The following is a 25,736-nucleotide window of genomic DNA, read 5'->3' as shown; positions in this document are numbered from 1 at the left end:
CTGCAATACTGAAAACAGTTGCAGATAACTTTTATATGCGTTTCCCCAAACCTGGGGAATCTGTTTGGGGCGAATATGTAGTGATTTATGATCCAGGAAGTTCTTTGCTTTCAAAATGCTTCAAGACAGTTTTGATTGGATGTGTTTTTATGTGAGGTTTCCAGCAGAATTGTTCATCTATTATCAGACCAAGGGATTTGTGTTCATGTACTTGATCTATTTTAACACCCTTTATTGTTACCTGTTACCTTATTTGAATTAAACGATAATCGATTTTTGTCAAATCATGATTTTGATTTGGAGATCTGAAGTTAATAAGTCAAAAAGTTGCTGTAATTCTTCACCAGAAACTAAAATATTTTTGTCATCAGCAAAAAGTACCAATTTCAATAATTGAGATGTCATTGATAGAAAAAATACAACATTTATTTGAAGCCAGTGGACTTAACATATGATCAGAATTCAAGCTTCCTTTCTAAACTTTATTTAAATGTGTCAGAGAGACAGCATTGATTTCTACATCTCTTATTAAATCCTGACGGTGTGATAAGGACGCCTCTTTTATTCTACCTTTGGTGAAAGTGATGAGACCCTCCTGAAACACTCAACTACAAACAAAAGCTGCTGTTACTTCCTAACCTCATTAATACTATATGGTAACCACCTAAGATTAGCGCTCTTTGATCTTGATTGAGTTAAGTTACTCACACATTTGTTTTTTTAGCTAAACAGTACACTTAATCAAACCTGAGCTTGGATAAAAAGCTGCCTGGGCTTGTGTTCTGTTAGTCCCCTGTGTTCCTGCTACGTTATGGGTCAGATCAACTCATGCCTCGTGTCTAACCTTGATCTCCTGTCTTTTACAGCTTTGGGCTCAGTGTGCAAACCTTCTGCTCCCACAATCAAAGGATCTCAAAGTTCCTTAGTTAGTCCACTTAAAAGAACTGCTTCTGCAAGACTTCGTCTAACAAAAGGACCTGGTAAGTTTTCTTTGCCTCTTTTTGTGACACGGCTTGTGTTTCAAGTTGTATCCATCGGATGTCTAACGCCATGTTTTTCCTGTGTGAATGTAAACTTTAAACTGCGCTTTAATGTGCTTACTTTAGTTAAACTTTAGTTTCTTTAAAAGAGACTTTTAAAGAAGAAGAACATGGTGGCAACCTTTTATTACAGGAGCGTTGTTTTGTACTGTCTTATCATCTTTAAATTATGTCAAAGGCTAGCTCTGTTTAAATAAATCTTAACTGTAAAAACTTTAAAGGTATATAAGGTATAAAGGTACACGTATTCGCACCAGACCATTTCCTTAAAGTAATTCAAATCTGAGCTCAAAGAACTGTATAACTTCCATAGCAATCGGTACGTTTCTGGCAACATGTTTAACTTCTGAAACATCTGAAACAGCACCACAGGAACGAGAATAATAATACAACTAGTAAACGAAAACAGCACAGTGCAGACACAGCTCCCTTTTAAATTGTTTTTCGATGGTGTTTTGAGGGGGGCAGAGTGATAATGAATGTCATTAGCGTTTCCATTGTTTCTATTGATCTGACCTGCGACCATACTCGGTTGTTAAGAACACAGGGTTTAAAAACATTAGAAGTAACTGAGCCTTGAGCCTTAGTCAAATCGGCTCAAAGGGCGTTCAACAAAAGGGATTGGCTTTCTAAACTTCAAGATGTCGGTGCCGGTGAAAGAAAGAGGAGTTCATTAAGAAAGTAGATATTTTGTGTAATTTATTTGAGACATTTATATTTTTGGAGACCTTTTTAGTAATATGTTGCAGTGTAATTCTACATTTATCTCTTTTTTTTTTTTTAATATCTCGTATCTGTGCTCTCTTTTTATTGGTCTTTTCTATCTGCAGCTCACACTTTATGCTTGCAGCATATTTGTGTCTCTTACACTCTTCTTAGAGTCCAGCCCAGCATAGTTTTTCAGAAAATCAATGATTTCAATGCTGCATTACACCTCATGAAATTAGTCTGCATATTAATCCGAGTCCTGGAATTAGCATGGCTTTCCATCATAGCTGAAGACATATTTTTATGAAGAGCTGTGCAAGCCAAGCTCTTTAAAGCTTAGCTCATCATACAAACCCATGCCAAGGTAAACCTCTCATCTCTGGCCATCCTCCTGCTGGTGACACAGGAAAAGAGAGTAAAGGAGAGGAAGAGTGGGGGGTATATTAAATTCCCATAGGCTTTAGTGCTGCCGTTCGCTCCTCCCACTCCTTCTTGTCTCACCCCACCCCCCTCTGCTGTCCTCCTAGCATCCTGGCTCTGCTACAGCACCGCCATCGTCAAGCGTGGAGATGCAGCTTTGCTCTGCTGTGAGAGATTGATGTGTTTTGTGAATAGATGAAGCCTGGATTTACCGAGAGGATTAAGGGATTTTTACTTTTTTTTTCTCCTGCCCTCATCACATTTATCAGGCTGTGCTACCGTCCACTGGTCAGCCTTTAACCTTCTCTGCATCATCCAGCCCTCACAGCTTGGAATAGGAGTTTTATTGGGAGACCTGCCATGCTGAACTGGGTGCTCTCACTTTTTCCAAAGCCGTTTCTGTGGTCTAACTCTTATCATTGTTATTTACTGATATATTTTTCGGTGCTTCTGCAACCTGAGATATTGCACACTGAGAGGCACCATGGCATGTAGTTCATAGCCAGAATTCAGCTCCTGCATTTGGATACTTTTTAAGTTATTTTCAGCTTAAAACAGCAGCAGTCTTGTTTTTGTTTGAGAGATGTTATGGTCTCCGAAGCTTTCCCTTACCAACATCCACGTGCGTCTGACAGCCAAAGGTTTGCTACGAAATATTCAGCTGCTGTCAGGATGCAGGAAGAACACCGTGGTTTTCAAAGCAGGTCTGTCGCTCGTTTCAGTGATATAATATTCTGCAGATTTTTTCATGGTTTTGTTGTTGTTGTTCTGTAGTCTTGGCCAAACCTGTTGGTGTTTCCCTCATGTCAAGACCGGTGCACTTAAAATCTATTTTTAGCAAGGCTATTTCCTTGCTGCAAAACAGGAGGTTCATCTTTCATTTACCTACCTTGGTCACCAAAACATGTGGCCCTGGGGAGTAGTAGTTCAACAAATATTGTATTTAGGAACACTTTACTCTATACACAATTAGCTGAAAAAGAGACAGATTTTTTTATTTGATGATGGCTTGTGTCAAGCTGTGTGTCAAAATGCTTTATTTCTCTCTCTCCTGCTCATCAAGACTGTGCTCCTGTTTCACCCTGAGGTGCACCAAGGTTATTTTAGTTCTTGGCCACTAGGTTGAACCATGTTGTAGTTGTTGAAACAGGCTGTGATTGTGGAAACGCTCCAGCTGCTTGGTGGCCACATTTTTTTAAGCAGTCTCGTCCTGTTTTTGACCAAGTTTGGTAAATTATCTGTTCACTCTGGAATGTTTTAGTGACTAGGTTGGATAATTCCTACTAAAAACACTCATTTGTATCTGAAACAAGTGAGCATTGAATGTCACACTGAGAATTATTGTCTAGTATTGTGTCATCCCATCACTAAGACAAGAGTGTGATTGTGAGGGGTCTCATCAGCCACTGGGCTTTGTGCTACAGTGCTGTCTCTTTGCAAAGCAGAGCAGAGCACTACGCTGTAGAGTCACTAAATCATTCAGTTTATTGTGAAGAAAAATGTTATTTTAGTCAGAGAGGAAGCATGAAACAAAGAGTTACTTTGATGAAAATAGCTGCAGGTCCTCTTGTGCAATAGAACGGCGGTGAATGCAGACCTTTTAATTTAAATTCACTAAGGAGTAAAGAAATTCACATGGTAAAACAAAAACATCAGTCTCTTTTTTTGCCATTTTATATTTACAGTTAAATATCTAAAAGGTTATCTGGAACCTTTTCATCTTTTTTGAACATTCTGATTTATTATGGAGCACAGGGAGTTAATATTTGTATCCAGGCAAAAAATCTGTTGCATAATGTTCACCCCTGATCTTCGAAACAAATAATATAATATTATAGCTGGGGCGGTCATAAGCAAATATCCATTTCTTCCTGTATCACAGTTTTAAAAAAAAGTGACATCGGTTAACATGGCGATGATCCCTCTATATATTCTTTAAATGTGTAGGAGGCTAAGCAAGTATCATAAAGCATTAACTACAGAAAAAGACTAAGTATTACATTAGAGGGAAAGGAGAGTGGAGATGTTGGTCACATCATTAGAGAGACAAACAGGATATTTAACATTATAACTTAAACTTCTTGCAGTAACCTGACAGCCCAAGTCTGTCGCTGAGCTTTACCCTGCATGCATCGTGTTTGAGGAGAACATGTTGTCTGAGAGAAAACACAACATGGTGTCTCTTTGTGTTCTTAGCACAGCCAGCAGAGGGCGTCCTAATTCAAAGGAAACCCAGTCATATTTAACAAACTGCGACATCATCACATTAATTGAAAGCTGAGCTGTGCAGCTCCACTCTTTGTTTTGATCCACGTCTTAAAGGGCTTTTTATTTTGACATGTTTGTGCTCTAGTGGGATCAGAGAATCACGATGCATAGTGAAAAAAGAATCTCTTTATATCTTTAATGTTTTTCTGAAGCTTGTGGAATAAACAAAATGAGCACTGTTGCATGAGGAGCTGGAGTGTTCTTACTTTAAGGGTTTAGTTAAAGAGACATGTTATCTCAGATCAGACCATCCATACAGGTGTGGCATTATTTTAATACTATGTTTATCTTAAAGGCGCTGCCTGCCTTTTAGCTGAAGTGTTTACTCTGGCTGTGAAACATTGAGATGCTTCTGAGAAACTAGTTTTGAGGTTAACTGCACTCCAGGAAGTAGATATGTATAAACTCAAGTCAGCTTGTCACATGCATCCTGTTAAATGTATTCATATTAGATGAATCTAGCTTTTTAACATTGTTTGGATTTTGTTTAACTTCCTCGACACCAATCTGTTGCTGTTTTGATGTATTGATGAACTCAGTGTTCCCTCTGTTGACCTGTGTGTAGTTATCTTCTCTGTGAATTAATGTTGCCCCAATCAGGCCAGGGTCCAGAGAGCTTTCTGCTGATCAGGGTCAACTGTCTACAGTAGTTAGGGAAACCCTTCTCCTTGCTTAATTATAATCACTTGTCCACCAATAGAAACTACAGGGTGTTATTTTAAAAGGCATCCAAGTCTTTTTTTGCACCTCTCACTTACATGCTATTAAATGATATGATGTTCATAAATGATACCCCTCTAAGTTCATCTAAATTTAACTTTGAATGTGGTTCAGGTTTTAAAGGTCATGATTATAAATACTTAATGGGCCTGCATAGCTTTAAAGATGTTTAATAAGCAGAAATAGATATTGATATCGTTGAAAGTGAATTAGATTGAGTAAACAAATGATGAATCTACTTTAAAGCTGCTGTGGTCGACTCCACCTTAGTGTAATCTTAATTGTCTGTAACAGTTGTTCTCTAAACAGCAGACAGAGCAGAGTGAGTATTCCCACAGTGGTGTTTCAGTTTATTCCACTCACTGGTATCCCTGCTATTTCTCAGGCTGCTCTCTCTGCTCTGTTGCATAACTCTCATCATAGTAGTCTCATGGACACACTGCTCTCTGGGAAACAATTTTCTAAGATTTTCTAATATCAAAGAGAGGTCTCTCTTTTCATCACTTGAGCACTTCAGTGGTAGTGAGTTTATCCGACTGAAGTCCTTGTTTTGTTGCAGATAAACACAGAGGGTTTTTTAAGTTTGATGCCAGCTATTGTATGGTGGTGATGTATTTATAAAGCTGATGTAAATCAGAACTACAGTAGCACGGCCTTGCTAAAGTCCCCTGTGACCAGTGTCCGCAGAGCCATAGATTAAATTAGGATATGGAAAACTAATTGCATCCCATTTATATGTCCGGGCTGTCAGAGCAGCAGTCCTGGGATTCATCAGACGGGCTGATTGGACAGAACAGTTCTGGGCTTTGGAAATATCCAAGGCTTGTGTACCCCTGACAGGAGCCTAAAGTGTGGATGGTGCAGCTGTTCTGGAGGGGAGTGTGATGATGATCAATGTTGTCACAACACTCAACACATGTTCTTTTACAGTGGACAAGAGCAAACCAAAGACCTGCTCCCACCCACAACAACAACCTCAGCAGCAAGCATCCCAACCCAAGCAGAGTAATGGTCCTCCAGATGTTGTACCGGCGAGTGTGTCTGAGGGTGGGACCAAGAAGCAGAGCACTGACAAGCTCCAAGGACTCCTGGCAGCTAGCGACCGCAGATTTGAGGCAGTCGCCATCGTCCTGCAGAAGACTTTGTCCGAGGTAAAACCTTTTATACTTTGGTTCTTCTTTCACTTTTTAAGCTGCACATCATGAAGTTTCATTTTCCACTAAAGACTATTTTAATGTGAAAATACTTCAGTAATGATAGATCTTACATCCACCATAGAGCTTGTCCATTTTTTAATTGTTGCTGTTCAGTTGATAATGTTTGTAGTCTTTGTGAGATTCACATTATCATGTAAGAACAATAGTTTCCAAGTGTCAAAGGCAAACTACAATAAAACCCACCCTGTAGTCTACAGTTCTTATTGTCTTTATATCTGTTACCTTTGAGGTTCAACAATATATATTCATGTAAGGGAGACCATGCTTGTAATAAAGTTCAAGAAGTGTGAGTTATTATAGTTTGAGAGCATCATGAGGAGCTATCTGTTTTCATTGATTTATAGAAAACTGAAATGAAATATGTTTCTGTATTTGCTTTGACATGTAGCTTAAATCAGACAGGTACTTGTTCTCTGTGAAATGTCAGCCCAGCAGAAGATGTATTTCAGGGTTTATGAATGATAGTCTTGCTTTCATCCTAATTAAATATCACCTCTTACCATGTTAGGTTGTAGTTCAGAATAAGTCTTCTAATTATTGTTGTATTTACACATACTGCCACATGAAATCCTGTGCTGAATGCAAGGCAAAACAAAAGGCCTCTTTATTATCAACAAGTGGGTGATGGAAGTGTATGAAGGGATAAACAGACACACAGACATAGTTGCAGGTATCCTAAAACAATCCACTACTATTTAAACCGAAAAAGTCTTTCTGTCATATTGACATGTCGCTTGCTTCATTTGTCATTCAGGTAGGGAAGCATGACCCTGAAAGCCTTTTAATATATACATATTTAAGCTTGCTGTTTGTCTGGAGCGTGTTTTGATACCATGACATGTGATTGGCTTCTAAAAAATTGGACGTGTGGAGGGATTACCTTCCCACAGTTCAGTGCAAAAACCCTTCTATCAGCCAGACATTACACTCAGATTTGACACTTGTCAAAGCAAAACTATAAAGTGGTGCTTGGACTCTCGAGTAAACTTACATCAGGAGCCTTATTACAGTGTAAGGTTCACATCAGTCTTAATATAGAGAGTAAATATCCCTGATTGTATCTTGTTAAAGTAGTGTCTGTTCTTAACTTCTTACTGAATACTTTGACACTCTCAGATTACACAATAATGTACTTATTTGATAGTGTTGACATGTCTTTGTCAAGTGACTAACTTCACATATTTTTCTGAATACAGTACTATATCTCTTATAATATTCAAAATATCAAAATGTGGGTATCAAATACTGAATCTTGTGCTGTTAAGTGAAAACAGTGAAAGTGATCCTCAAACGATTTATGACTGTTAAGCTTGTCCTCCATTTTTTAAATTATTGTCAGGCTTTAAGTGCCTGTGGTGTTGACTGTTAGTGCTGGTTAAATATAGCTCATGTTGGACAAACATATCAAAGGCAACGGTTATATGTCAAAAGTCTCAGCTCAGTAAACATTGCCTGCTAGTCTTCCTGTCATTGTCAGTATACAACTTGTCAATCATTCTTTTGAATCTTTTTCCTCTTAAACAATGCTTGTTAGTAATTTTCATGTTAGGCGTGTCTCAGTGGTTCAAGGGGAATGCAGCAGATCTGCTGGGAAGTTATTAGGTTCAGTACCTGTGCTGACTGGTGGGCTCCTTCTTTAAGCATTTTGTGGTCCTTTTGCTGCGACATGATCTTGAGGTCTCTGCAAACAAATCATGAAGTAGAAACTCAGAAATCATTCACACATTGGTTTCGCCCAGATTACAGACACGCCCTTTACTCTTGCCTCACTCCAGAGTTTGATGCCACACAGATCCCTTGTGGCAGAGCTCTGGGTAGTTGCAACTATAACAGAGTTCATATCAGTCTGGTTTTAGCCTCCATGAGTCACTGGTGCTTGTTAATTTTGCTGCTAGGATCAGTGATTCTAAGTTTTGAGGGTTTTGTTGAGTACTGGCAGATATATTCAGATAGTCGGGCAAAAAGACTTTAATGTGTTTGAAAAAGATCAGACGCTGGGCCTTTCTAAATGAAACCTGTATTTATGGCTGAATTTGTGATTTCTAAACACTGACTCATATTCATCTGTTTAAGTGTCAGGGTTGTGAAACTGATTTCATCAACACGTCTTAAAAACACAAAATGTTTGTTCCTCTTTGACTTGAAAACAGCTGCCTCAGCCTGTGTGACTCAACTTTACAGACAGCATGTTGTAATGCAGTCCACCCATTCAGTTAACACAAACACTTACAGGGTCTAAGACAAACACAACTCGCATTTTATAGAAGAACGATTCTCAACATGAAAATAAAAGATTTCTGAGTCCAGCTAGTTATTGGGTAAGTCAGTGTTGTACATTGTGTACTGTGAAACCTGGTGGCCATTTGAGCCCTAGAATAGGAGGCAGGTCTTTACCATCACAGTGTGAGAATGTCCCAGCTGTTGCCTTGATATGGCAACGAACAACAGCCAGACACTGAGCCAGGAGTGAGCACTGCTTCTTATCTGCTTTGACGTGTGTTAACACTGGCACTGAGAGACAAGTTTCACTTCACATTACAAATACAAACAACATAAATTATTAGAAATACAGATTTGTAATTATGCATTTCTCTGTTCACATTATGATACTCACAATAATTCCAGGAAATGGTAATTCAACCTGAGGCAACTGGTTATTGATGTGAGTCTAGCATCAAGTGTTATTCTACACCTGACATGGTATCATATTGATGGACTCTGGGGACATGCCTACTCCTTGCACCCTGTTGATGTCCTTTATTCTTACACAGACGAATGTGGGTATTAAAATAACAATGTGCCCAAACATAGAGGACTGTGGTTACCACTTTTTGAATAAATAAATGCATCATTGGTTATAAATTGGCTGTGTGATCAAGTCATCCACATCAGAAGACCAGCTGTTTAATCTCTGACATGCAGACGGGAGGAGTCAAAGTATCCATGGGAATGATCTATATAGAACTCAAAACTGCACCCAATGGCATCAGTGTAAGGGTGAATTTGGCATGTAGTGCTCAGTGTTTTGAGTTACCAGAAGACTAGAAATGTGCAATGTCACTGTGGTCATTTTACCACCTATCAAATATTTATTGACTAATATGATACAGGTTTTTTTTGCAAGGTTGTTTTTTAAAATAGGAACTGCAGAGTCAAAGCAAATGTCTGTCTGTGATTGGTCAGTTTACTGCTCTGTGGGAAGCATGTTGCATGAGCTCGGTTGTGATACAAATAGCTATACAGTCCTTCTCCAGCTTCTGAGAAATGTTGAACAATGCATATCATGCCATGTCTACAAGTGACATCAACTCTATGCGTTGACTGTAAAGACGTGCTCACACAGAAACTGGAAATGTGATCTGTGTCAGCATTATCTCATCTGGTAATGGAGGGATTGTGCCTGTGAAGCCGCGAGCCGTATAGCATACTGTAAGGTAATATTGATGCAGCGGACCGAGGGGATGATTTAATGTAGGTTTGGATGATTGGGGGGGGATGGAAGTAATGAAGACTCCCCATGTATCCCCTGGGAAGGTCACTGCTCTGCACAAGTCCTGCTCCATCAGCCTGATGTCAGACAGCACTGCACAATTTATCTGTTTGCTCCACTCAGGCTTTCTTAAAGTGACCTCAGCGCAGTGGAGGGAAGGCTGTGCTTGTTCAGACTGCAGCCTGCCCCCTTTTGGGCTTTTTTTAGGTGTACTACGGTAATGCACTCTGCAGTCACTTGCTTCAGCCAGTGAAGCGGCTTTTTCAGTCCTGCCCTAGATGTAGTCAGAGCAGTCTGGGAGGAGGTGTGTGGCGGTGGTGTGTCCACCTGGACCACTGTTTGTTCTGGAGTACTGGGTCTCCTTAGCTGGAGGGGGAGACTCCAGCATACAAGCCTCCAGGCTGAGGCTGGATCATGGGCTGTTCTGGCAGCAAAGCGTGCCTTAGTGCTCCCTGTGCTGCAGCGAGGGTAATTGGCTTCTACATGATTCTACTCTGCAGTGAGGACTGGATCTAGATTTGTGTCGCTGTAAACAAGGAAAGGAAGAACTGTTTGCTTTTGTTAGCTGATCAGTGAGTTTGTGTTTAGCTTGTGTTGTTTGCTCTGTGCTTCATGATTTAATCATACAGGCTGCTTGATAAACTGTTTCATGTGTCAGATTGTTTTTGTAAAGCAGCCTGTTAGAGTGGTTGCACAGAGGTATACAGCTTTTGGATGATCAATGCGTCAGTTTGAAGTTTGGAGGGACCTGCAGCTGCAGCACAGCCCCTCTGCACTGCAAGACTGAGTCAGAAGGAGAAGTAAAGGAATTAGTCTGACAGAAGGCTGCAAACATGAGGTGGATGTCAAGTTTTCCTAATCCCTATTCCCTTGACTTAGTACATTTAGAGCAGTAGCAGACAAAGAACAAGAAACATTTCTAAGATTTGTCATCCAAACATAATATCCTGTATTCATTGGACTGATATATGTCAGGATGTTGCCCTGACGTAACCTTCCCTCTCATCTTGAGTGGATACGTTCAAATTAAATAATGCTCCAACTGCTCATTTATGATCTGGACTGAGATGATTCAGGCTGTTTGTCAAATCCTACATTCAGAGCATTGCATTGATATTGTGAACACAAGCATGACTGTTTGTTTTCCCTGTGCAGCGTGAAGAAGCCACAAAGCACTGCAGGGAGCTTTCCCAGGAGCTGGTCGACCTCAGAGGAGAGCTGGGTAAGTAAGCTCACCTTCACCCCTCACTGGCTGTGTTTAAAGCTATCAGGACTGAACTATCCTGGTCCAGGCTTTGATTCAGAACCTCTGTCTAATGTGGTTTAGCCCTGTTAGTTGAGTTTACATAGCTGCTCTAAACAACATGTTGGTAAAGATGAGGAGGGAAATGTCATGTCAGCTTTTAGGCTTTAAAAGATGTATCTATTTTTGTTGCAGTTAATGCTGTTATTGATCTGATTTATTGGTGTTTTAATTATGAAAGTCAAAGTCATATGTTGGGCATCATTGTACAATGATGCCTGCACAGTACACTGCACAAATACTTCTTGACCAACAGCTGTGCAGTCGGATAAACTGGCTGTCAGTGTAATATTTATTGGTTATTCTTTGAACAGTTCAGGGCTGGACCTTGAATTGGTTTGTGCTGTGACACACTGACTTTCCTCTCTGATGAAACTAGTGTGTCACAATTCCTTTAGATGAATAAAATATGACCCTTCCCGGTTTCAGATGGAGGTCTTATCCTTGTTTGCCTTTGCCCCCTACATAGATCCCCACTGTGGGTCTTTCTCTGCTCAGTAATTGCTTTCGTCCTTTGAAAAAAAAATCAGAGAGCAATTTGTTGTGGCCTGTGTGTGTTTTAGTGTTGCAAAGTGGAGAGGTGTTGGTTTGTTCCCTCAGGGGTGGCAGGCTGATCTCTGACCCCAAAGTTAGGGGGGGCTCTCAGTGGAGGAATGTCACACCACCTGAGGCCTTGTGATGGCTCAGGTTGGGACATTGCCCCATGTTTCATGGCCAGTCTCAGTGTTTCCACACAGAATACCCTCACATGCACAGACCCACACACACTCAAACACACTCCCGCTCTAGTACCCTCACAGCCTCGAGACTTCCACATGACTGCTCTTACATGCTGAGCTGTGATATCTGTGCTTAACACATTCTTTACTTCAGCGAGCCTTTGAGACTTACTCTGACCTCAAATAGACCTTTGTGTTTTGTGAAGTATTGGATGTTGATGATCCACACCGTGCCTCCGTCTGCTTCCTCAGAGATGTTGCACCTCATGCAGCAGTAAATTTAAGTATTGGGCCACAGCCAAAATGACAATGCAGTCACACCCAGTTTAACATTCTTCACACATAAAATTACATCAAAGAAGGATCTGCACTTTTCACCCGCTGCATTATCTGCGACATGTCCAAACTTCATCATCCTGTTGACTGCGGGCCAAGATGCAGCTAACTTTAGATTAACTGGACCCTCCTCCTCCCTGTACGAGCCATGAGATGTTTTTGTTGGGTGGATTTTGCCTGGAAAGGCTCATATGACCAGATCTCTGTTACACATGGTTGTGGAGGGTTGGCCTCTTTTTGTTGAGCTGTACATGCCAAAGCCTGATAGATAGTCCCTATGTTAGCTTGGCCTCTGTTCCTGGATCTGTTGCTGTTTTTCCATCCTTGGTAAGGTGAATCTCTATGCACATGCTCTGCTGTGTTATTCCTTCACACTGCAGCTACAAAAAACACAGATTTGTATTTACATCAGGAAAACACAGTATGACTGACATGTTTGAGAGAATTTGATTTAAGTTGTCTAAAGGATATAAGCTCAAGTCAACTTTATTTATACATCACCTTTCATACATAAAAACATGCAGCCCAAAGTGCTTCACAGAATAACAGAGACAGAAAACAGCAATGGTAAAATTATAAAAGGCATGATTATAAATAAAATATGTAAAAATAAAATAAAATCAACACAGTAAAATTAACATAAGAAGTAATAGTGGACAGAAAAGTAAAAAATAAGGTAGCATTAACAAGATCAGATGAATACAAGAAATACATAGATAAATAAATAATTAGATAAGATAAATAAATGTTAAAGCAATGATTCAAATGATAATAAAAAAGAATAATGCCGTCAAGGGCTAAAAATAAAAGACTCCAATTAAAAGCTAGATTAAAAAGGTAAGTCTTAAGTTTACTTTTGAAAACACCCAGAGAGCTTGCCGTTTTTAAAGCGGCACCACACAAAACTATGAACTTAAAAACATCTCATATGCTGCCAATATGTGACCAGCAGGGAAATCATCATCAAAATGCAAAAGGTGCAAAAGAAAAACTTAGATGGCACTGTTATGTTATCCAATGCAGCATTATACTATGGTCATATTTCTGTGTTTATAAAATTCAAGATGACTTTTATCAGGGAATAAAACCTGAACCTTTATCAGGACCTTTTCTTTTGTGAGAGCAGTGAATGGATACAATGTACCTGCCAAAGCAGAGGAACATCTTGGTTCAGTATCATTTTCGCCCACCACTGGATTATACACAGTTTCATCTTCTGAGTAGGAGTTCTTGTATTTGAGGCAGGCCTTTATAACAAAAACACCTGCTCAACATGACCACAGATGTTCAGTTTGACTTCACATCACCTGGCAACACCAGCTGCTGGATACCAACAGAGTTTGTGCACAAACACTTTGACAGGAGACAGGTTGTTCACTGTCACCTGCTCCAGAAATAACTCTAACACTCAACAGTGGAGATAACTGTGAAATAGTAACACTTAACAGAACAAAAATAAAAGCCCCCAACTACATGAAGTCCAAGCAAGGGAAGGAGGGAGAGGAGAGTCTGATTACAGAAGTCTGTCACCTCTGTTACTGATTTCGACATATTGTAGAAGAGTTTAGAGACTTGTTACTGTTTCTTCATCTGCCTGTAAATCTGCACTGTGGTTGGCACATGCAGTCAAATTTAAAAGGGACCTCTCCTCTTAGGTCACTCTTTCCATTCAGAGTTGGAGCATGTTTAGTGTGACACATACTTTGTTCGTCCACTGAGAACTTTGGTGAGGCAGTTATTTCACGAGCAGTCACGAACACACATTTCCCTCTTTTCTATAAATGAGCCTACACAGCTGCGTCCAGTCACTGAACGTAGGGCACGTGTCTCATCACCCTTTCATCTAGATGAAGTAACTTTCTGTTTATTCCTAGTTTGCTCCGTTCATTCATCTGAACGGCTGGAGAAGGAGAAGGATGAGTTGCGCGTTGCTCTGGAGGATGCGCTGCACAAACTGCAGGAGCAGCACCAGAGGGATTTGGCGGAGCTGGAGCAGAGACTCCAGACCTTCTACCAGGATGAGTGGGACAAGGTCCACCTCACCTACCAGGAGGAGGCTGACAAGTGCAAGAATGTCATGCAGAAGCAGGTTTGTGCATACAACACTTTCTCATGATGTTTACATCCTCCTCCTCTGTTGAATGTTTGTATTTGAAAAGAGTGAGACGTGGGGAGACTGGAGGTCTGTAGTGGCTGAAAGCTTTTTATAGATGCTTGTTGGAGTAATTTTGCTTCAGGAGTAAAACAGTGTGACAAATCTTGATTTAATGCAGCGTGTAGTTCTGTGCTAAGAGCAGTAAGGCTGTGGTTGGTTGAAAAGTTGGTTTATCTTTTGTTTTTTGACAGATGGAAGAGCTTAAAGCCAATCAGGAAGCCATTCAGCTGGAACTAGAGAACAGCCATGCACAGCAGCTGCAGTGTGTTCAACAGCACCATGAAACGTCACTGGAAGGTGAGTGATGAGTGCCGGACCAAATGATTTAAACTATATTTAACAGCCTAATCCCTGATGCTGCTTTTTGAGTTCATTCAAAACTGACTCAAAGGAAAACAACAGTGATATTCTACCTCATTTTCAAAAAACATGTATGATTTGTTTTAATTGTGAATAGCCTTCACCTTTTTTGTTCACTCTGAGCTTTTCTGAATATTTCTGTCTGCTTCTGTCAACTCCTCAGAATTCAGAAAGATCCACAACCAGGAGCTGCAGTCTCTGGACAGAAGTTTGAAAGACGCAGAAGCTGCTTTAACTGTAAGCCTTATGTATTTATTTCACTTTGATTTTAAATCACAAAACCGTAGAGTGCAACACGGTAACTTTGCTGTGCTGTGTACAACTACAGGGAAAGATAGAGGTGCTGACTGTGGAGAACAATGCTCTCATTGAGAAGCTAACTGCAGAGGAGAATAGGAGGAAAGAGCTTGCCGAAAAGTGTCAGGTACTCTCATCTGTGTCCTTATTATAGCAGATCCCCTCTTTGGAAACATCTCATGACACCAGGGTTGCTTGGTTCTAAGTATGAAAGACAATGCTCCATAGAAAGATACATTAGCATGGAAACTCGATCAATATGACCTTTCTTTAAAGAAAGAAAGCAAGCTTCTCATGGTGGAGACTTTAATTTCCCTGAGTGCGGTTGTACAGTGAGGCTGACACTTCTCATCAGTGTTAAGTGGATGCTACATTTAGCAAGAATTCGGCTCTGGCACAGAGATAAGCGATAAAGTAACTACCCCCGTATAAACAGCAACTACATATCTGTTTTTACCAGGTTGATAAACAGCACAATAATAAAATACATAATGTTAAATAATAACAATAAATAAAGCTCAATGTAAAATATTAACCATAGGTAGGTCAAATATCTTTAGTGGCATGTACTGTAGGTTGTTATCTCAGTATGGAGGACATCGACACAGTCAGGGTTTGATCTTTCAGAGCAGTGAATGTTTGTGAGTGCTGCATGGCGCCCTCTTGTGTATTCTGTCTTTGTGGCCTCATGACTCCTGTAATCATTTTAAAGTCTTGAACACTTTGAACATCCTGTCACATTTAATTTGTCCCCACAGAAAGACTCTCACACCCTGTACCTGGAGCAGGAGCTAGAAAGCCTCAAAGTGGTGCTGGACATCAGAAACAAGCAGCTCCACCAGCAGGAGAAGAAGCTAATGGAGGTCGACAAACTGGTGAGACACATGAGGAAGAATCGCTGGCTGTCATGAAAAGGAATGCTTTATATTCAAGAAAAATATTTTTCTTTCCTTCCAGAAAGAGAAAAATGTGAAGTTGGATGAGGGCCTGCAGAAGGTCCAGCAGGAGAATGAGGACCTGAAAGCCCGCATGGATCGACACGCTGCACTGTCGAGGTAACAGCTCACAATCTGAGCTCCTGGGTTGTAATGGAAACCTCACGATAAAGCCCTGGACTAACAGCCTCTGCTTAAACTCTCATGACTTACTGTACATTCATCCAGCAATTCACCTGAGAACCTTTGGACCTCAATTATGTTCCAGAAACTATTAATACACAGGCCAAACCCTGCACAGTGTGACACCTTCATTCCTTCACTCCACTTGACCAAACACAGAACTCAGCTGTTATCAAGGTTTTTTTTAATTAGACTTCTGGAAAGCTCTTGTGATTAGTTGGGTTTGATGAAAACAAAGAGGCTGAGGGAGGAAGAAAGCATGGAAAGGTTTATGCATTATTTATATATATACAGGATTAGAACAATAGTCCCCAAACTTTTCTAATAGGTAATCTTAATCTCTGTAGTCATGATTTTCTGAGTTTATTTTTATTTTGATAAATTTGAAGCCCTCTGACACCAGATTCATTAAATAACTAGTATAAACATGGAGTTGTGTAAGATTGAAGCATCAGTCTCTAAATATTTCCATGTTTGTCTAATTTTCCTGTCTTTTGTTTTCCTGTTACAGACAGCTGTCGTCAGAGCAGGCAGTGCTGCAGGAATCCCTTCACAAGGAGTCCAAGGTGAACAAGCGTTTGTCGATGGAGAATGAGGAGCTGCTGTGGAAACTTCATAACGGAGACCTGAGCAGCCCTCGCAAGGCGTCCCCCAACGCCGCCTCGCCCTCGCACTCCTTCAGCCTCTCATCCCCACGCAGCTCCGGCGTGTTCTCCAGCCCGCCTCTCTCTCCCAGATAACGATGGGCCCCTGCTTCCAGGAAGCAGACCCTCTCCTATGAGTTGTCCCTCTGGAATATTAGAGCCATGTTTGTTTCCTTTTAGCTTAGCATTGCAACAGCCTGACTTTGGCTCCTTCAGGATTGGATGAACTCTCAAACTCTGTGCAGAGAGATGCTACAGACTGTAAAGAAACGTTGCACAGAAGCACTTATGAAGCACGGTGACCTTGTTCTTTGCCTTTAGTCTCCTACTATGGATGGGAAAAGGAAATCTCAGGACTTGTATGAAACGATGACACTATTTTTGTAACTTGTTCTTGTTAGCAGAGGCTTGTTTTTCCTGAAGCTTAACACGCACACACACACACACAATATAATACATGCAGTTAAAAATATACACACATACTCACACTAACACATGCAGATGTTGAGAAAAGGCTTCTTAGTGTCTATGGTGATCACAGCTATGATCACCATATACACTATTGTTCCAAATCTATGCCAACGCTGTATTTAAACTGACATTGGGTCAAAGGACGGTGTCTTTTATATCTAGGTTAGCAATTCTAGGATCAGCTGTGGCCTCAAATGTTTCGTCTTTCACATTTGTTTGTTTGACCACGGGACCAATCCAAGTCTTTGTGCATGTTTCTGTTTCCCCTATTGAACCCTCCAAACGCAGCTTTAATGCCCGTGTCTTTGCAAAGAGTTGACCAGAAAAAGCTTTACAGTACTTGTACATTTTAGAGACACTGCCTCTTGAAACTGTCTCAGAAGAGTATTCGTGTTGAATTGATGTTATTGGTGTATTTACCCTGTTTGAAATATGCAATTAATAAAGTCTTGTACTGAACCTGTTGATTAAGTCAGGCTTGTGATCTAAACATTTGACTAGACCACATCAAGTGAGCACTGTTAGTTTACCAGAAACAGGGAAACCTGTCCCAGAAAGACCTCTTGTCAGCTGGTATCCGTCCTACACAGTGACCGTTGTTTTTGAGGAAAATAAAATGAAGTCATTTCTTGATGACGAACTTTCATATCCTGAGTTTAAGTACACTCCTCCTAACACATAACAACAAGCAGCTATTTAACAAAGTGGAAACGGCAGCAAGTGTTACATTGGACCAAAATAAGTTCTGGGCCTGCAGATAGCATTCCACATACGGAGAGCATTAGAGAGCCAGGCTGGCACACAGCTCAAGTTTAAAACAGATTCCTCTCTTCACAACAAGCTAGAAGGCCAGGCCCAGTTTCTGATGGCAGCACCTCTAGTCTCCAGCACTATTATTTCTTTTAAAAGTGGCGTTGAGGCTTACAGTAATTACTGTGCTGTTTGATTGTGCCAGGCTTTACAGCAGAATGATGATGACATACAGAACTTCAAGACTCTGACTTCACACTTGGTTCACTATTAAAGCTCCCGTTAGATTTCTGCTTAGTTCAGTTTTTTGGGAACTTCAAAATAAGCGAAACATCTGCAAAACGTATGTTTCTGTGTTTGAAAAGTGACGTCTTGCAGAGTAGCTTTAACCTTTCAGTGCACCCTTTAAAGGTTCCTGCTTTAAAATGAGTCAACAGTAGATGTAGCAAGTCTTTATTATGTATCACAATCAGCAATTATAAAATACATTTTTTATACCTTTAGATTTCATCTGGCTACACTTGCATCTCAGCACCACACTTACATTAATTATAACAATAATGTTGCAGGGCTATTTGGAGATGATGTTGATCGACACAACCGTCTCACCATTCGGGTTATTGGCTTTACAGACGTAGTTTCCAAAGTCTATGGTCTCCATGTCGTCTACAGTCATGACACTCTGGGAGACCCGCGTGGTGTGGCTCAGACCTCTGTTAACCAGCCTCCAGGAATTGTTGATGTGAACTGGACGATGGCCCTGTTCAATTGAACCAACATGAGTGATGAACAATGAGGGGAAGGTTTGATCATTCATAGTGGTTAGCTCATCAATAACTCAACATGGATTATCAACAGTAAGATCCTGAAGTCCTCAAATTATAGTCTATTTTTGTTACCTCAATGCAGGCTGGCAAAAATAAATTAAACGTTTTTCTTTAGCAAAATTTAATCAAACTGAAGCTTAAATAACTTTGTTTTTAAATGAATCCCTCTGACTGCGACCTTAATACATCCACTTACATATCACATTAGCAGTGCTGCTATAGTCTACACTCACATGGCTTCATTGCTCTCCCCATCTCCTACAGCCTGTACAGACTTAGGTAGTGAGGCCTTCTCAAAATCTTCCCCTTACCTTCCAGAAACTGAAGCCCCCCCCTTTTGACCCTTAAGGTTTTTAATTTACTCTCATTTAAACAGGAAAGGAAGCCATCAGTGTTTTGTTCCTATTCACAGCATTTAGGCTAACAAGCCACTTTTGCACTCTTCATTACATGATTTCTGTTATGTCTTGTTGTCGTACTGATCTCCTGTCCGTCTGTAACTTTGTTTTGCTGCTGTCTTGACCGAGACCCCTGTGTCAGTCAGATTACCTATCTAAATAAAGGTTAACTCGATAAATGAATTAAAACAAAACCAGGTTCTGGCTGTTACTGCTAATCATTATTGACTTTTGCTTTTAGGCTCAGAAATCCTCTTACCTGACCAGGATAAGACCAGGTGAAGCTCACATCCACCTCTGGCTCCCCCAGCACAGTGCATGTTACATTGACATTGTCTCCTCCGCTCACAGCCTCTGGAGACGCTTCAAGGCTCACAAATGGAGGCCCACTGGGAACTGTTGACAAGAGACAGTGAGCTAGTGTGCGTACTATGGACAAATCTGTGTGCACAGGACATAGCTGCTTTTGAATCTGCTGTTTGCTTAGTGTTAAACAAACTATACGGTAGATCTCCTAATGTATGAGTAATAAGTGTTGGCTACTAAATCTTATCTTGGGAACAATCTGTTCAACTTGTAATGATACAAATTCAGTTGTGAAACAAGCAGCCCAGCCTAGAAGCATACCCGTATTTTGTCAAAAATCTATTAATGTGTATCTGTTAACCTTTTCAGAAGTTTTAAACAGACTGAAAATAAGTGAAAGGAAGCAGCTATGTACAAATGTGTGACATTTTGAAATGAAAGCTAGCGTCTAGCAAGCCTCTGTCACCAGTCCAAACTCTGATTCTTTCCGTCTGCTTGTCCTGCCATATAGCTTTGATGTAACTCATGGACACACTATTTCCATTTCATTAACCCAGACCAAGTTTCCAACTCTGAAATCCAACCTTTCCCTGGAAGCTGATAAAGCTAAGTAACCAGTGCTTGATTCATGACTCAGTAAAAATGCTCTCATGTTGACTTGTGTGCTTTAAATCAGTAAGATGTCAGATGTTGTGTGTTTTTAGCTGTTAAAGACAGGGGGAATGGCTGTGCAGATGCTATCGTATTTCAAACTATAATAAAGTGATTTGTACCTTCCACATAGAGCAGCTGGTACTTAGTGGAGATCTGAGGGGTGCCTTTGGTCACAGCCTTGCAGTAGAAGACCCCCTGGTGCTCCAGGCTTGGGTTCTGCAGGATGAACCCTTTGGTTGGGTCATAGGTCACCAGGGTCCCATTGGTTGGGATCTCTTCTGGAGGGACCTCTCTGTGCAGGGACACAGTGGCCTGCGGGTCAGTCACACGACAGGGCACCACAGCAGGCCTGTTCGGACGCAGGTACACAATCTCAAAGTGGATGGCAGAGGGGACGAAGAGGTTGTCTTTGTCTGTTTGGAGACAGATGTGTGGCATCAAAGAAATACATCTTGGAAAAGGGGCTCAATATGTTCATGTCCCACCAGCACGGTCATGATAAATCACAGTCTGGCTTTTCACATAATGGGGTTTTCACATTGTTATCAGTGACATCCTCAGTGGTCGATCATGTAGTGAATGCTAAGCTCTGAAAAATGTTATTTGATTCCTCATATATAAAAGTGTAATTTATAAACAGCAAGCAGGGCAGAGGCATTTCCCTGTACACTGATTGTCATATGAGTTAGTAGCATTTAGCATCAACAGGCAGGGGCATGCCCAGACTTTTGACTTGAGTGGCCCAACTTGGGTACCGACATAGGCAAGGTTATGTGTGTGCACATATGCACAAATGATTAGCATAACCCTCTGTCTTCACTATCTGCTTTAACTACTATCACTAGAGTATCATATAGTTGTATATTCCTGATTTCAATTTATAAAGATGATTGTTCAAAGTCATAATATAGGGAGCTAGCCTGACAAAAAGAAGCGTCCCACACTGAAATGCAAAGAAAGCTAAAAACAGGCTGTTTCAACATGGCCTGAAAACTTGATTTTAACATAAGTCCCACCTCTGACAGGACAATAGGCCAATCACAACTTATGATTTTGGGGTGGCCAATCAAATTCCAGGGAGCCAGTGCCACCCTGCCATTCCTCTGAGCACACCCCTGAGCATCAAATGTTGAAATCACTGATGACCCAAAACTACAAGTTCAGAGAATCGACTCTCCAAAAACATGGACGACATGACAGCTCTCACAAAGTGAAGCTGGTGTCTTCCATTTGAACAGATGGGACATGGGTCAGTGTTTAACAAATGTCATTAAAGTTCATTCTTAACACAAATATTTACACCCAAGTATTAATTTTCCATGGAGTTTGGTTTTAATGAGTTATTTGGTGCTAAAAATGCACCCTGATCAAAAGCTCTGTTAATAAATGAATGCCGCTCCTACAGCTGTGTGCAACAGGTGAGCATAGTAGAGGAGAGGAGAGACAGTCAAAGAAAACACAATAAACTCATAAATGCCCCCTTCAAATCAACTCTAGAAGCTGTTAGATGACAAGAACTTAAAGCAAAGATACTCGAATTAAAGTAGGTTATGTTTATATTTAATAACAACTTATCAGACATCTATCAAAGTAATACATAACAACATGTAGGCCTACTCTTTGTAAACAGGCCTTATTGCTATGTTTCTGAAGATGCTAATGTAAAGTCCACTGTGTTTTTAGTCACCTGTGAAGTAGATGTATGAGACATGTGCGCGATCATTGTCTTTCTCACACTCTGTGCCATCACACACTACCACCCAGCAGCTGTAAGGCCCTGTGTCAGCAGCAGAGGGCGACGTCAGGATCAGCTGACTGTATTTGTCACTCTGCTTGATGCTGGAGACAAGAAACAAAGAAAAAGACTTTCACTCTAACATCAACTTAAAGCATGACAAACAGTAGATGTTTGGTTCCTGCACCTGAGGCGGGAGTCGTTGAAGGTGTCAAGGTAGGTTGGGTATGACCATCCAATAGAGTTTCCTTTGCAGCGAAGCTCCATAGTCCTCCCAGGAGTCAGAGTCGTGGTCTGGCCCAGGCGCAAGAAGCGACCCTTGTCTAAAACCTGGGTCAGAAGTGACTGACCTTTCACTCCAACATCTTTAAGTTTGGGGTGTCGTACTTTCACCCGTTTCCCCCCTGGCCGGATGCGGTTTTCTCCAACATCTTTCCTCCGCTTGACTTGTTGGCAGTCGCCTGGACACAGAGGCACAGAGGAGGGAGGGTGAGTTTAGAGGGGGGACAAAGTGGAACAACAATAATAAAGACATCAGAGATAAATCATAAAACATCTGATACTGTATGGCCTGATTCTTTTGAGAAACTGTGGTAAGTATGGTTCCCACAGCTGTGACAACAGTTTGACAGGAAGTGTCAAAGCATTATACTGGCACAGATGTCCAGAGGCAGATTTCCCTTACAGCTGCATGCTCTGTATTTCTAAAAGGGCACAGAAGACTACAGACTTTAAAGGCTAAAACAAAGGGTGTGTTCTGAGGTGTAGACTTTCAGAGTCTTTTCTTTTAGTCTTCTTCACTGCATTATTGAGAACTCAAGCAAAGGTCAGCAGTAAATCCCTTTTAATTGGAAACGTCTGTTGCATGCCTCAGATGCAGCTGGTTTGAGTCGCTCTGCAGAAATACTCAGCAAAAACTCAACACTTCATGCAACTCTTGTGCAAACATTTAGAATAAAGATACAGTACGTAAAAACTCAGTGATAGCAGATTGGTTGAGGTGTGTTCTGATGAATCACAGATGAATGAAGAGTTCATCTTTGTCATATGTCAAACAGATTTACAGCATCAGATTATCTCATCCTCCTATAACCTCCAGGTTGCACTCCAAGTTCTCGTGAAGAAATAAACAGTCATTTTGCCTCACTCATAAATCCTACGAGACAGATGTGGAGATGTGGATCGTACTCACCATTTTGGAGCACCACCCAGAGCAATGCCAGGCAAAGCCAAACCCAGAGCTTCATAGTGTTCAGGTCAGAGAGCTGGAGAGGTCAGGGAGGTTTGATTCAGGGCTCAGTAGGAAGTAAGGTCAGGCTCGGAGCTTCCTTGGAACTCTACAGGGTTCAGACACCCTGTCTATGCTTCTAGCCTCATCCTCCTCACAGACGGAGAGGAAAAAGGAAAATAACTTCAGCACCCCCCTTCTACCCCCTCTTCTCATAACCCAAGAGCAGAAGCATGGTCTATATAGCCCTCTGCTGGACCCACATGTGAACCAAAGTTCCTTTAATTGTTCAAGTTTGTCTAAAAATGCTACTTCCATGACCATATACAAACGTATGGTAAGTGCCTCTGTGTTTGATGCTCTGACCAAAAACTGTTTACAGATCAAAAATTGTGACTACTCCTTTAAAATGTTACTATAAATCAGTAAAACACCACTGTGCTGCTCTCAGGGTGTTTCATGTTTCATATATTGCAACATAATACCCACATATTTAATAACTTATGGTTTTCCCAATAGGGTGTGGCCGCCAACTTGTCCCTTCACATATCAAAGAAAGCATAGAGTACAGGTAAATAGAGGTTTCTGACGTCTGTAGTTCAGCATTTAATAATAATGTAGGTGTTTCACCCCTTACAAAGGTTTCTAGAATTATTTCAGGTGGTTAAAGCTGCTGTGAGGAACTTTTGTTTTTTTATAGGTTCTGGCGCCCCCTTGTGGAAAAAGTGATACCTCTTATCTCTTGTCCTTTACATGCAAAAGTAGTGTTTTCAACAAAAACCTCATCCTGTTGTGTTCAACAGTCAACTTCATCAGGCAATGTGATTATTTTCCATGAAAACAGTCAAATAAAGGCTGTTTCTAAAGCAAGATGTCCATCATCTGGTCTGACACCTACCCCCTCAGGGCAGTTTCAGGCATTAAAAATGACAACAGAGAAGGTGTCAGTGTTGTGGCTGATGGTCTTGTTTGCTATTGAAGGTCATAAAGAGGCATCCGTATCATTTTCAGTCTGTTTCTCAGCAAGTTCAGAACTCCTCACAGGGCCTTTAAGACAATGGTTCCCGAAGTGGGGCCCGGGACCCCCGTGGGTGTCTTGAGACAGTGGGGGGGGGGGGGGGGGGGGGGGGGGGGGGGGGTTTGCAAAATGTCTTCCAATTTATTCATTTTTTTTAAGTAATCTGAAATTGCACATTGTACCCTGTATGGTAGAAATATTGACAAAATAGTATGCACATTTAAAATAAAACCTTGCAAATAGGAAGGTTAAGTCCCAGAAGCACAGGAAACACTGCCACATGTGCATGTAGGCAGGCAATTTTTCTGCCAAGCATCTGAATGGAGTATGAAGTAACTTTGAGGGACAGTGGGGACCTACAGTATATTTTATGGGGTCCAGGGCTCAACGTTTGGGAGCCAATGGACTAAGAGATATTTCCTGTCTAAAGCTTTCCAGTGGTTCATTAAAATACTTAATTGTGACTGAAAGTGGAAAAACTATCTACCACAAATTACAGTATGGAACTTGTTCTGTTTTTTTCTTTCCAACCCCTTTAAATCATGACGCCTCATATTTATTTACTGAGGAATCTCAAACCTCATGTTGGGAACCACTGACCATAACCAGGCAGCATTATTTTAACATATGTAGGATTTTGAAAGCAGGACTGTCCCAGTATGGCACTGATACTTTACTGTGCACTGTTCTCCACTGTATGATTCATTGATTGTTTCTGACTTGACTAAAAGGGAGAAAAAGAAGAGATATTCTGGCTGTTCAGAGGTGTTCAGTAAAACAAAAACCCTTCCATGGCCACATGGGGGCGTCATCTTCATTTCTTGAACTTGCTTTCATTATACTTAACTCTTAGTGTTTTCAGATATCCTACTAATCAGCCGACAATAAGAATAATACAAACATTATATTAAAGACAACATGGTTTTCCTGAAAACACATTTAATGTTTCTGTCTGGGAAGTTAGTAGCAAGTGAAACAAACATTCCTTCTTATTATTTCATTATGTAACCTAACAGGAAGTGTGTACAGTTTTAATGTAAAGGTTCAGTGTAGTAACATACTCACATTACTGCTGCTGGGACTGCTGCTGAATTTGTTTCCACATTTGTTTAAACCCCTGTACTGCACACACCTGTCCACATCAAAGTCAAACAGCCCTCATGTATCCCACATGTTGAGTGAAGGGTTTGCTCACATCACATAGTGTAAAAAACTGGTTATGAGGTGACAGATCAGACAGGAAGCTGGTTCTACTGTGAACTACAGCCCACTGAGCCTTACGATTCAAGACCTAAAAACCATGGAGGATTGAAAGCAACTACTGAACTTTTCATGTAGTTCAGGACAAGAGCTCTCTCTAAAACTGATAGACACTGAACACAGACAATAAACCTGGGAACAAGTTTACCTAAACTGTGATGCTAAAAATATTTTTTTATATAATACTTAATTTTTGCTCTTAGCTGGATAACAGGCCACTGGGAAAAAGAGATTTATTCCATGAGCTTATATTAACAGCATGTTTGCAAGTGTACCAAAACAGAACAGAATATC

At 40.8% G+C, this 25,736-nt stretch overlaps 2 protein-coding genes across 7 annotated transcripts in view; one reads left to right on the top strand and one right to left on the bottom strand.

The window, feature by feature from the left end:
* The window catches only part of mtus1a (microtubule associated tumor suppressor 1a), a 29,386-nt gene extending 11,649 nt beyond the window's left edge, over positions 1-17,737 (top strand). For 4 of the 6 annotated variants that reach the window (XM_034689379.1, XM_034689382.1, XM_034689380.1 and 1 more), the window contains 10 exons: positions 867-980; positions 6,087-6,307; positions 11,019-11,085; positions 14,096-14,310; positions 14,568-14,673; positions 14,900-14,973; positions 15,065-15,160; positions 15,792-15,908; positions 15,991-16,088; positions 16,663-17,737. In XM_034689379.1, the coding sequence (XP_034545270.1) occupies positions 867-980; positions 6,087-6,307; positions 11,019-11,085; positions 14,096-14,310; positions 14,568-14,673; positions 14,900-14,973; positions 15,065-15,160; positions 15,792-15,908; positions 15,991-16,088; positions 16,663-16,891 (1,337 nt within the window). In that variant the 3' untranslated portion in view covers positions 16,892-17,737. The remainder of the gene's footprint in view (positions 1-866; positions 981-6,086; positions 6,308-11,018; positions 11,086-14,095; positions 14,311-14,567; positions 14,674-14,899; positions 14,974-15,064; positions 15,161-15,791; positions 15,909-15,990; positions 16,089-16,662) is intronic. The other 2 variants (XM_034689384.1, XM_034689383.1) reach the window with 1 other exon arrangement.
* Positions 17,738-18,453: 716 nt separating this feature from the next.
* Positions 18,454-25,687, bottom strand: pdgfrl (platelet-derived growth factor receptor-like). The gene is made up of 7 exons (XM_034689387.1): positions 25,248-25,687; positions 23,129-23,317; positions 22,124-22,397; positions 21,889-22,040; positions 20,321-20,614; positions 19,501-19,637; positions 18,454-18,776 (listed from the first exon to the last, which is right to left on the bottom strand). Exons 2-7 carry the CDS (start codon positions 23,181-23,183, stop codon positions 18,588-18,590), a joined length of 1,101 nt encoding a protein of 366 aa, XP_034545278.1. The 5' UTR covers positions 23,184-23,317; positions 25,248-25,687; the 3' UTR covers positions 18,454-18,587.
* Positions 25,688-25,736: the final 49 nt, after the last annotated feature.

Source organism: Notolabrus celidotus, chromosome 8 (assembly GCF_009762535.1).
Source record: "Notolabrus celidotus isolate fNotCel1 chromosome 8, fNotCel1.pri, whole genome shotgun sequence".
Lineage (NCBI taxonomy): Eukaryota > Metazoa > Chordata > Actinopteri > Labriformes > Labridae > Notolabrus > Notolabrus celidotus.
The sequence above is the reverse complement of the archived record's forward strand: the minus strand, read 5'-3'. Positions and strand labels throughout refer to the sequence as shown.

Bases quoted from the DNA above. Each gene is read 5' to 3' on its own strand.
- pdgfrl (XM_034689387.1), bottom strand. From the start codon at position 23,183: ATGAAGCTCTGGGTTTGGCTTTGCCTGGCATTGCTCTGGGTGGTGCTC. The intron at 22,041-22,123 runs GTGCAGGAACCA...TCTTGTCTCCAG, and splicing joins TTCAACGACTCCCGCCTCAG to CATCAAGCAGAGTGACAAAT. The intron at 18,777-19,500 runs GTAAGAGGATTT...TCAATTGAACAG, and splicing joins CCTGGTCTTATCCTGGTCAG to GGCCATCGTCCAGTTCACAT.